Source organism: Psittacula echo (assembly GCF_963264785.1).
Source record: "Psittacula echo genome assembly, chromosome: Z".
NCBI classification, from domain to species: domain Eukaryota; kingdom Metazoa; phylum Chordata; class Aves; order Psittaciformes; family Psittacidae; genus Psittacula; species Psittacula echo.
In genome coordinates this window covers 44,354,788-44,367,500 of record NC_137742.1, presented here as the reverse complement: position 1 = coordinate 44,367,500, position 12,713 = coordinate 44,354,788, and the positions used below count along the sequence as shown (strand labels likewise).

Below are 12,713 nucleotides of genomic sequence, written 5' to 3'. Positions count from 1 at the left end.
AGAAAGGGTTATAATTTTTGTGTTTCTTCTTCTATTCATCCTCAGCTATAGCTTTACCAGTACAAATCAGTCCTCCATGAGACTACCGCTACTTCTTTCCTTCCTGCCTGCTGCTGGGCATCCTCGCTCACTGCAAAGAAAATTACAGATTCCAGCAGGTCTCACACTGTATCAGAAACACCCATCCTCTGCCTCTCATACACACAAGAGAACAAATTTCTTTCAACAAGCGTGTGAAACTCTTTACCTGCTGCCCTAGGATCATGCACACTCAGCAAAGTTGTATACAAAATAAGTAAGGGGATGGCCTTATTGTAATACTGTTTTTTCCACTATCTCCAGGTCCATATATGCTAACAGGAAACACTATGCTGCAACATTCTACAGACCTAAGATTTTATCTTTTGCATAGCTTTTAGAAATTAACTCAGTAGAGTTTTATCTGGGTGAAGAGCATAACTATTGCTGATTTATCTCTATTGGCATGCTATTCTTCCTATTTTTCTTCCTATAGTCCTAGCTCCAGAGTTTGTATTTATGAAGGAAAACAAAGACTTCATCAACTATAAACACCTAAAAAAAAATCAAGGAGGTAAATTTTCATGTCTATTGAGCTTGGAAGCACTACTATTGAGTTTAACAAATGCACATGCATTTTATATAATTGTGTGTTACCTATAATTGTTCTGGTTTCCTGCACTTGAATAGTGATACATTATAAAGGATAAAGAGAAAATAAAAGAGTTCTGTGTGAAGCTCCCAGAATTATTCCATGTGGGATGAAAGACCACTGAGTGGTTAGTATCTCCACTGAAACCTTTTCCTTTAATAGTGCTGTTGTTATCCTGAGAATGCACCTTGTAAAAAAGCATGTTTGTTTTTTCTCTCTTGCAATACTTTAGCAGTAAATTTATGTTAAAAGGGTATTACCGCAGTTTGGGATCTTCATATCCATCAATGATGTCCTCTTGTCATTGTCATCTATGCAGTATAAATCCTGAGTTTCTGTATAAAACTTGGTCTCTTGAAATTTCTTGATCCACATAATTTCACAGGAACACTTGAATGGATTGTCCACCAATATCCTAGAGCAAAAAAACCCCAATTTATTTAGAATGTAGAATGTGTCATGCACACAGAAAAAAAAATGAGGGACAGGGAGACTCCAAGCACTCAGCTGGGTAAAAGGAGAAATTGAGCCCTTTAGTTAACAAGGATAAGCAATGCAACTTTAGTAACCTCAATGCAACACAAGCTGCAAGCCAATAATGGTTTCCATGCAGAGAATGAAGCTCCTCTAGTACCAAGAATCCAGACTGTCATAGATCAGAGAGATCACACAGGGGTCTAGACTACCATCTCCAATTCACTGGTATAAATCAGAAGCACATAGAGAACTGGGCATTCCATCAAGCTCCATTTTGTTTCGTAAAAGTCAAGAAGAGATAAGAGTTCCTCTTTTACACTTGACTCTCTGCTCGGCTACCTGAGAAAGTTCATGCAGAAATGGTTTACTGCTGTGAGGTTGTAAATTCATTATTGAGTCAAGCAGTCATGGATTATAGACAAACTCCAACAAACTAATCATACAAAAGAATTTTGCCTAACCTTCAAAATTGATTCACTACAACAGTCTAAAAAATCTCATAGTAAAACCTTAGGTAATGTGATAAAGAAAAATAACTGAAAAAAAAATGTCCCCGAAACAAAAATGTATCACCAGCTATATGATATGCTGCATGGAATTGAAACCACAGGTTAGCAAATGTACCAAATTCTAGGCTTAAAATTTAATAAAACCACACAGCAATGTAATGCAACAATGCCCAAGTAAAATATCAACAGAAACAGCTCAACGTCTACATAAGAAATGATCCACTGTTATTTTTTTCATGAGATCAAATAAAGCATGTTCAAGTTACTGTTTATGACATCTCATTATAGGAGAACAATCGTTCGTAACAAAATCTCTTGGGTATTTTAGATGTACAGAAACAAAACTCAAGCTGCTCATGGAATCTATGTTCACAAATGTCTCCTAAGGACATGAAGTCTGCAAATAATGAAAAACTCATCTTATCCGAGCTGTAACCTGTTTCCCCAAAAGCCATCTGCAGTTGTTTGAGATTAACAGCTGCAGAAATCATTCTTGCAAGTCTCTGAAGGAGCAATTTGCATTCACAGGAGTCATTTGCTGGACTTCAACACCACCACAAGCATGGACAAGAATTGCTTATGCAAGACAGCGCATGACCATTAGGATCCCTTAAGTCAAAATCTACAATATGCATTTTCAAAACAGCAAGATTTACATCCCATTTTCTGCTTCATCATGTAACTTCCCTGTTACAGAAAAATTTCCCTTCACCAGTGGCTGAGCAGTCCTGTTTTTCTGCTTTTTGTTTTGTATTAAACCCGTGAAGGGGTTAGGCATATCATAAGATGGAGAGGGGCATGATGAACCTCCACATACACTTGGGTGAAAGAAAGAATCTGACCTAGCAAAAGCAAATTACATTGAATCATGGAATCATAGAAAGGTTAGGGTTGGAAAGGACCTTAAGATCATCAATATGTCTTTATCTTGTTTGCTATAATTTTACAGCTGTAGCTACAGTTTGTTCTAAAAGAAGAAGCCTTTAAAAGTGGCATCTTCTACAATACCTGGTGAATATCTCCTATTTCACTACTACTCCTACTATCCTGAACTGTTCATCCCTTTATGTTTTGATCTACAGAAGTGCTAACAGGACACCTGCCTATCATTAGACAAAGCTCCTCAGAAGCTATTTACAATATGATTTTCTTCCCAGATTTCCCTTCCAATACTCTTCTTTCTCTCCTTTTTCCGATTTTTCACCTATGTATTAGCCACTTATCAACAGAATTGTTCAGCTGATACTAATTTTATCACTGGTTTTCCTCCCTTCAGGGTATGCTTTTCCCTGGCTATTTTCTTTCCCTTACTTGCCCAATACCTGTTTATCTCACTTCATTGCAATCTCTGTTTGCTAAACTTTAGCTCTTCTATCCCTACACTCCACTCTTTCCCAAGCCCTCAACACCCTCCCTCAGATTTGTAGCCCTTCCCTCTTTCAACCTGTCCCTCATCATATACTGGCTCCACACGTCAAATACTACTCAGTTTAACTTCACCCCATCCATTTTTCCCATGTCTGGCTCACTGCCAGTACATCCCAGTATCCAGTACCTTGCCTCTACTACCATGACACTGAATGGCTACGGTTTAACTCTGGTATTAACAACACAAATATATTCACTCCTAATGCACATTAGCCAGTTGTTTTGCATCTAAGTGTTATTTCCCTGACTCATTAAACTTTATTTCCATAATCCCCATCACATATTTGTAACATTTGATTTTCTCACTCTGTCCCAAATCCTTTTTGACTTCTTTCTGACCAGGTGCAGACCAACTTCTTCAGAATGACAAGCAGCATTGACATTATTCTCCTTCCAATTTTCATAAGCACTCAATCCACACACAGCCTAAAAGAACCTTTTCACCTGAGATGGAAAGAGTCAAGAGTGGCTTAATTTGTGCTTCAGAATAAACTTGGTTCTGGCAGCAAACCCCAAAAAATGGGAGCAAAGTATGCTTTCAGAATTGCAGTCATTCCATTTTCTGCATGCTTCTTAAGCTAAAGCATACCCACTCTTATATTTCTGAAACCCAAGGAGATGGGCAAAGGTGACTCCATTTCTCCACTAATTGTTCAGAAAAATCACAAAAAGTCCAAGCTTCACATTGTGCACTAGTTTGAGTCCTGTATCTATTTTTTTGAGGTCACAACTACAAAACAAAGAAGCTACAGCCATGTACAAACAATGGCTTTCTGGCAGGGACTAGATATGGCATATGAAGAAACAGGGACTCCAGAACCAACAGACCTATGCAGGGCATGCAGCAATGTGAGTACTTCATTAGAGTGCTTGGCAATAGCCAAGTTATGAAAGAAAAGTCCAGTGAGCAATGTTCCCTGGGCTATAAAGGAAGTGATTATACCAACTTAACAAAACATACCTAGGGGGCATAGCCTCTTTTTGTGGCACTGGGATTTACTCATTTCATTTCTCACATAGTGAAGTCCACCAGAAGCGGTCGAGGACTGCAAGGCTGGTGTTGGCAGTACTTGGATTGGCACTTTGGCAGTCTGCTGACTCTGCTCTGAACTCCAGGAGAGCAATCTCCCACTTCTTGGCAACCCCAGCCCTCCCAAAGCTCCAGCAGGCTCTCTGCAGTCCCACATATTAGCAAACAATGCGCAAGATGAACAAGATTTTAGAATGTATACCAGTACAGAAATTCTGCTTGATGGAAGAGAGGATTAAAATGTAATATTGAAACGATCAACAAATGTATGTTTACCAGAGCTTCCATTACCAAATGATTATATAAAGCAGGATGTAACTCAAAGAATTTGAGAAAATAAGAAAATGATTCAATAGCCAACCATCAGCATAGCAGCTGTGGGGCCAATATAAGAATATGATAGAGAGGCTTCATTTGAAGAAGGCTGTATTTTTAGTAGCTAAAGTATTTAATACAAACAGTATTTTTGTGTGAAGTTATCTCACAATAAAGTATTTTAAAGCTGAAAAGAAGAAGCTATTTTGAACTCTATGTTGTTTTAAAAGATTCAGCTGACCTTCTTGAAGCACTGGAATGAAAACCTCTCTGTATTTCAGTGTCCAGCATTGATGCTTTCTTTGGATCAGAATTTCATTCCTAATCACTGATGGACCTCTAGCTTCAACAGAACAAACTTTAAAGTCTTTTTCTTCCATTCCAGCCAAAAATAAACTTTATTTTAAGAAATGACAACTTACAGATCAGACAAACCCAGATGGTGAAAAGACTTCTTGGACAAACTTGAGAGCTTGTTTCTGGACAAATTGCTATGGGAAAAGAGAAAGATTGCATTAATTAGAATTGCTTCTTCTTACACTGAAAATACAGTTTGTGTTTCCTAAAAAAATTAAGGACTCAAACCAGCTCTAAAAATCCTTTATTCCTTTTACTTCAGTTGTACAGAAATTGTGTTCAGTCTCGTTTTATGGTTTGAAGTCAAATGCATTCAAAATCAAACTCAGCAAGGATCAATATTTTCACTTTTAGCACTTCTGTTTATTGCAGAAAAGCAGCAGATTTAATTGTCTTTCAAAAGTATTTTGTAAAGTCCAGGTGTTAATTACATGCTCAATTTATTCATAAGTGAAATGGGTGTATCTCTTTCTTTGATGCTGCATCAAGCTCTGTACTCACATAAGCCCTCCTCACATGCGAGCACACATCCGTATCACAGCCTTTTAGTTATTCTTTTCAAATTGCATGTACAATATGCACCCATATGGAAGATCAAAAGGAAAACTTTAAAATGCCTACACTGGGCTTTTTTATGTCAATTAAGCATTTACGGTTTCCAGTGGTAATTAAGTGAAAGGTCCTCTCCCATTATGCAGAGCAAAGAAACGTTCATCTGAATCAGAAATACTCCTCCTCTCCCAGGCTTACAAAATCACTTTCTCTACCCCAAAGCAAAATAATGCTGGGTTTCTACAGTCTTATCAATCTACCAATTAAAGATAGTGAGAGCAGTAAACTGTATAACTGCCAACAGTACAGTGCGAATCAGTGTTACGAGCCAAAATGCCAAAAGTTTTATGTGGTAAAAGTTTTATGAAGCCCCCCATAGGGGCTTCATAGTTAAAGTTGCATTGCATTTAAAACCAGGGATTAAACCTCTTTTTTTTTCTTCCTGACTAAAGAATACAGTGTTTACTTCTCAGACTTTCAGCCCTTAATCTCTTAGTACAAGATAATTTTGAGACAATTTACAAGTTGGATCTTCTACAAATGTTTAGAATCAAAACTTAAAGAGACTTTATTTACTGTATCTCCTTGTTGACTCCTTCTGACAAACAACATCCTGAAGCTTATAAATTGACCAGTCCTAATGTGTGAGACCTAAACAGATGAGCTACTATTTCATTAGTCATGTGAACTGGATTGCCCTGTAGCAGATGCTGGTGGAAATGTCTCATGGACTTTGAGCTGATACATCAAAATTAAAGTACAATTTGCATGTAAGACAGAAGTTGCATTTAAGTAAAAGCTGACACTATGATTTTTTCCCCAATCTGTATAAGCCATATCTGGGGAGAAGGAAGATGAATCTTCATACAGACTTGCGCTTTTGTCTCCAGTACCAACGTAATGTGAAGCACACCAATACCCATCCCTCCACAGGCAACTTTCCACTCACCATGCAGCAAAACCCCTCCAGTTCTGACACTGCCAAACAACATTTGCAGATGCACGTGTTTGGTATTACCAAACAAGGCACACAGCTGCTTCTCTTACCTGGATAGCAACTAAACCCTGTCTTTCCCAAAAGATAATACCATGGGCTATCCTGCAGACAGATGGCCATGCCACTCACTGCTCTGGTGGCAGACAACGTCTTTCAGGTCATCTGGTTTCCACACAGCAGAGGATCCTGCTCTTCCCTATCATGAGAACTCCCTAATCATCAGAAGATGGATTCCTCGGGGAATTCTCTATCCATCTGAAGCCATTTCACTTTGTGTGCTCTTCCCTGGCGCCCCAATGGGACAGCCAGGCTCAAACTCTGATCCCATACTAAGGCAAATCAAAGGGGATTTGAAACTCTGTCCCACCAACACCTTCTAAATACTGAAGTTTCACAATACAGATCTGAAAATAGGCCACAAACATCTTGCAGAACAGCCCCAGCCATCCTTTGTGATAGCATTTCTGCCTTTTTTCTTTAAAGAAAATAACACCTTAAAAATAAAATTTTGAAGACTATCTTAAAAACACAGGAGAGGGAGAGGGTTTGCTGTTTGTCATCTAGTATAATCTAGTATAATCTAGTATAATCTGGACATAACAGCTCACCTACTTCATGGGCAGGACTGCAGTCCCATGTTTCCTAAAGATTTCCTCTTGGCTGCTTACATGTTTCCTTGCTCAACTTACTCAATAGTCATCTAACCCATCTCACCTCTGTCTCCTTCAGAGCTATGACCTCTATCAAACAACAGACTGTGAGAATTAGGCAGTGCCATGGCTGTATCTTGTTGTCATTTAGCCTCAGGACAGTCGTTGCTTTGGAGGATTATTGCAAACCTTTAGACAGAACAGCCTTTACTTATTTGGACTCATGAGCCAGAGTCATCACCCAAATGTCACCAGATATGCTACTTTCTGAACCCTTGGTGCAGGTATTAATGACTCCAAATGAGCCACTGGAAAAAAAAAAAAAAAAAAAAAAGGGACTGCTAATTTGTAAAATCATCAAAAGAATAAAGAGTCATTATTTTGTTTTTAATAACTCCAGTTTAAAAAAAAAACAAAAGCACCTTGATAGCTTTCTCATTTCGTATTTTTACTGGTTGTGCTTGATATGCACCAGGAAAGGGAAGCAAGAATAGTAAGAAAAATTAAAAATTAAAAGCTCCTGTGCCTATATTCTTGATCATAGATTGAAACATTTAGTGCTTTCTAGACTGTAGCCTTTTGTCTCATGCAGTTTAGCAATTCAAGCTTTTTCAAGTTGACAAGTAATTCAACACAAATTTTTCAGACCACTCTTACAGATTTATCACCTTAAGTGATACTTTGAAGGTAATTTTAATGTTATATTCCTAGAGCTTTCTGGACTTTCCTGGAGCATGGCAAGTTCCCATCTCAGCTTCTTGCTGCTACGCCTGGAGTACTGCATTCAGCTCTGGGGCCCCCAACACAGGAGGGCCATGAAGACGACGGGGGGCTGGAGCACACGGCTCATGAAGACAGGCTGAGAGAGTTGGGCTTGTTCAGCCTGGAGAAAAGAAGGTTCTGGAGAAGAGGAGACCTTAGAGCAGCTTCCTAAAGGAGAGCTAAAGATATCTGGAGAAGGACTTTTGACGAGGGCATGTAGGGACAGGACAGGAGGAATGGCTTTAATCTGACAGAGGGGAGATTTAGATTACGTATTACAAAGAAGTTCTTCACTATGATGGTAGTGAGACACTGGCATATGTTGCCTTTAAAATTTGTTGCTGCCCCATCCCTGGCAGTGGTCAAGGCCAGGTTGGATGGGGCTTTGAGCAACCTGGCCTAGTGGAAGGTGTCCCTGCCCATGGCAGAGGGGTTGGAACTACATAATGTTTAAGGTCCCTTCCAAGCCAAACCATTCTATGATTCTATATATTTCTCATAAACTGAGCACTTTATATTGATTATAGAGATGCCTGCTACAGTCTCTTTAATTCATGTTAAGTGAAAAAATCACTACCAGACTTACTACAGAGTAGTTGAGGACTACACTTCCACTTCCATTGAGAGAGAATATAAATTAGTTTCCTAATTCAACTGCACATAAAAAGACCACATTAAGCAACCCTGAGATCCATATGGGGTTATAAAGCCTTTTTTTTTTTTTTTCCCTAAAAAAGTCTAAAAGTCGGGAGTACAAAGCTTGGATCCAAAGCTCGGCTCCAAAGCTCAAAGCTACACCTAAGGACAGGACCCAAATTCAGTCAAAAGCATGCCCCTATTTTACATGTGAATATCAAGCTCACTGTTAACTTGCTAGTCTTAATTCAGCTAAAAAGCAAACCTGTGGCATGTGAGGAGTGCAAAAGCAGCCTGAGAAGCTGCATAAATATTCACACAGCTAGCAAGACAAGCACAACTCTACTGACTGTAGTGCTCTTGGCAAGATGGAACAAAAAGGAAGAGGAGGAAACACATCTAAGGAGAACTGGGGAGAAAAGGTGAAGGGCTAGTTTCGCTACGCTCAGTCTCCCTCCACAGGCAACTCCTTGCTCTGCCTATAGCTGGCTGGGGCAAGGCTGTGTGCAAGCAAGGGGAAATCTGCTGCAAGGTCTCAAGTGGCTTCATTTTGCTGCCTTACTTGAACCTGAACAGTGTAGAGATACAAATGCATCTTAATACCTAGAACTGTATATATATACTATACTCACAAATCTACAATTCAGCAATACAGTCGTACACATCCTGGCATATAATAGCTATTTTAAAATATTTTTGGAAATACACACTTGCTATGAAAAGTATTTTTATGTTTAAAGGTATTGACAGTATGCCAAGCACATGTATTATACAGGTCCATTAAAAATACTGCTAGTAGCAGATAAGCTTATAAAATTACAGCACTATTAAACTAGGACTGGTTAACAGTTAAATGCAACTGTTGACTAATTTGAGTCTAAGGTCAATGAGAACAGCAGAATTAGATGAGCAAGGCTATTAATGACTCTTACGTAATATTTATTAGAACATTTATTTTCCTGCTATTTATGTTAGTATTCAGATTTTCTCATCCTACATAACTCTAGACAGATATTTGGGCTACCGAAGTTTGGCCAAGAAAATAAGGGCATAAGGAAATGTGTGTTAATAAGTTCCTTATTAGTTGATAATTCTTCTATGATTCATGAAATAAATACTATGTTCATATAATAAAGCTCTTTAACTACAACAAAGACTTTTCACAGAAGAAAACTGTAATAGTATCAGTAGCAAAATTAAAACTTACACAGTTACATCAGTCTTCAGAAAAAGTCTGGAGATTTTTTTCTTTATGGATAGGAACAAACTGCTGTTTCAAAATAAAATGCAAGACTTTTCAAAGACCTGTACTCAGAGGTTACCTTGGGAAAGTGAAATGATTTCAGCTCTTAATAGTTTTCACTGTCCCAGCCACAAGAGGGGCAGCGCATTCCCAGTGCAGTCAACAGGAGTTTTATTGCTGCTGACAAGAAGCAGTGATTCACTGGGGCTTTCAGAAACATTTTAGTGTGCATCAAGACTTGTCAGAGAAAACAAACAAATGCATTCCTTGCAGGGATAATAGATCAGCCTCTGCAAAAAATGCCTCCATACTTACTGCTTTGTCATGTGCATATAGAGCAGGTGGTGCCATTTAAGATTTTCCATCTTATCTTGGCTTATCTTGTGTCTGCTAACATTACTAAATCCCCAATAACAGAAAACACAGTAAGAGACTGAATAAGCTCCTGCTTCATAATGTAAGTATTCCATGTACATCAGCCAAACAGATGTCAGTCAGCCTGATTCGTTTCTAACAAGGAACTTCATGAACTACAGACTTAGTAAAGCTTGCTAACCAATTGGTATGTATTTCACATTTGAGTGTGTGCTCCAGCTGACACTCTTCCTGTGACTAAAGGGTTTTAAAGACATCTTGCTCACTTGGGTTCTAGAGTGCCTAGGAGGTCATATAGGCATAATAATACTTTTCCCTTAAGTGGGATCTCTAATGGGGTCTCCCTGTTCTGACCAATGGTCAGTTTTCAGAAAACTTGCTTTACTTGTTTAGAAGCAACAATTGGTTAGAAGCAACCAGAGACACTTTGTGACTGCATGAAACCCATTTCCCCAAGGAAACAGGAAAAAAAAAGCCTATCAAGAGGATCCTTATCTAAGTTACCTTTTGCAGTCTACTTGCCCTGTACAACTGGGAACATCCTCCAAACACCTACTTACCTTGAGTTACTAAACTCATTATTTTTCACACTGTAGTCATGGTTGTGGAGAGAACTGATTGCTTTCCTCATAATAATTATTCTTGTTTAAAGAGAAGATGTTCTTTTTCCGTCTTCTCTTTATTGGATAGAATGTATTCAGACTCTGAGCCTCCTTAAATTATTTGCTTTACAAACTCCTTATAGCTCTGTTGCTCTTCTCTGTAATCTTTCAAGATGTGTAGATTCAGTGTCCTAATCTATATACAGCATTCCAATAGATGCCTTCCAAGAAGCTAAGGTAATGGGGAAAAGATGTAAAAATCTAACACAAAATTCCTTTTGATCCCAGACTGAATTTGCTTTGTTCTGCCACAATAAGCTGAGATTCTGTCCCAGCACAGCCACTAAACCTTTCTGTGCAAATGTGCCTCTCAGGCAGTAGGCTCTTATTGCACATTTTCCACAGCCAGTGCATATGCACTTGGCTTTATGGAATTTCATCTTTTACCATAACTTTTACAATAACTTTCACCATAACTTTAATCTTTAACCATAATTCACTGAGCAAGCGTTACGCAGGTAAACACAAATTTACTTTAGAAGATACTGCCCTTATATCATCAACTCATTATCTTTATTAATGACTGTATAAAGTAATATGTAAGTCTCTTAGGCTGCCAAGATGTGGTTTACACTCCTCCAGTGACAGTTCCGCATTAAGGACAGCAATTATGGTTTAGGCAGATACGGTCACTCACATCCACTCCTTACATGAATTAATTTCCCTTCTTTGGAAAATAGAGGTGCAGAAAGTGATTCCATTTCATTAGCAAAGTAATCAGCCCTTTGCTCTCTTCAACAGTTCTTCCCTATTACAAGGAAGTTATTTTACAAGGCCAAGGCTTGGCCCTATGTTTCTCAGGCTCATTAGGACTTTGACAAAAGCAAGTGGTTAAGAGCTAAGTATATCTAACAAAGATGGATGGACTGAAATACACACTTGAATACTTGGCTAGAAGAGGGTACCTGTGAGGAACTGAGTCCCTCACATGATCCCAATGCTTTGTAGGACTAGATCTACAGTTTTCCATGTAAGTAGCAAAGTGAGCTACTCCATGTCTGTTCCACCAAGGTCATGTACTTACTCTAAACAGAAACAAAGTCTTTCAATTAGCTGAGCATTTTTCTCTGTACTTTTATAAAGAACTTTGCTCTTTTATAAAGAGCTTTGATCAGTTCAGCCTTTGCTAAATCTAAAGTAACACACTTAAAAGGCTGTACAAGCATCAACTCTGCTTCCTGAAATTCACGAAGCACACACTGCATCTGGGTGTGAAAATAACCTCATTCTTATATTCTTCTTTGGGTGTACTAGTTCAGATCTTGCATGAGCTTCCAAAGTGAATTTTTTGATCATCTCAGGACCTAAGTTCAGGACTGCCACATTACAGTCTCTGGGCATGCACACTGATCAAATTATATTAAATATGCTCTACACAAGCACCTGCTACAGTGTAGCGACTAAAACACCTTCAGCCCGTTGAGCCGGACTATAGTTAGTCAAACTCATGCCGCCCAGTGTGATGTGTAACTTCAGCACCAACTCACGCAGCTGAGAGAGGCACCCTCATTGCTACTACTTACAACTAAAACCACAGCCAAAGTCCATTGTTAGAGACAGGAAAATGAACTGAACAGTCTTCTTACCATCCCACATTATGTTCTCATGATCTGCAGGTTCCTTACCACATATTTCCAAAGTTCTGCCAGTTCCTCACCACACTTCTCTTTCTTAGGGTCAATTAATGACAGAAAATCGTTATAAGTCTGCCTTGTTGGAATATTTTTTATGCAGGAAATGGTAAAAGAGAGAAATAAATTAACAATTAATTAACATGACTTGGGCAGTTTTGACTTAGAAGGCAGACACTGTTCCTACTTACATGTATTGTAGGTTGATGTTTTTCGCAAATGCCTGATGGGACACAAATCTTAAGCCTGAATCCACCACGGTCCTGTGAAAATACATAAAACAGTTATGTACGTTATGTATTAAATGAAATTAGTATTTCATTTAAAATGTAATGGAAAGCATATTGATAATAATGGTTGAAATAAGAGTGTGGATCATGTCTCAACAAGGCTGAACTGCAAGATCTACAACTGTCCTC

At 38.6% G+C, this 12,713-nt stretch overlaps 1 protein-coding gene across 1 annotated transcript in view; it reads right to left on the bottom strand.

Annotated features, from left to right (window-relative positions):
• NTRK2 (neurotrophic receptor tyrosine kinase 2) overlaps window positions 1–12,713 on the bottom strand; it is a gene marked incomplete at both ends in the record, with an annotated part of 206,472 nt that overhangs the window by 176,824 nt on the left and 16,935 nt on the right. Inside the window, 3 exons of the mRNA XM_080637065.1 lie at window positions 931–1,085; window positions 4,852–4,920; window positions 12,486–12,557. Coding sequence (XP_080493191.1) covers window positions 931–1,085; window positions 4,852–4,920; window positions 12,486–12,557 — 296 coding nt within the window. The remainder of the gene's footprint in view (window positions 1–930; window positions 1,086–4,851; window positions 4,921–12,485; window positions 12,558–12,713) is intronic.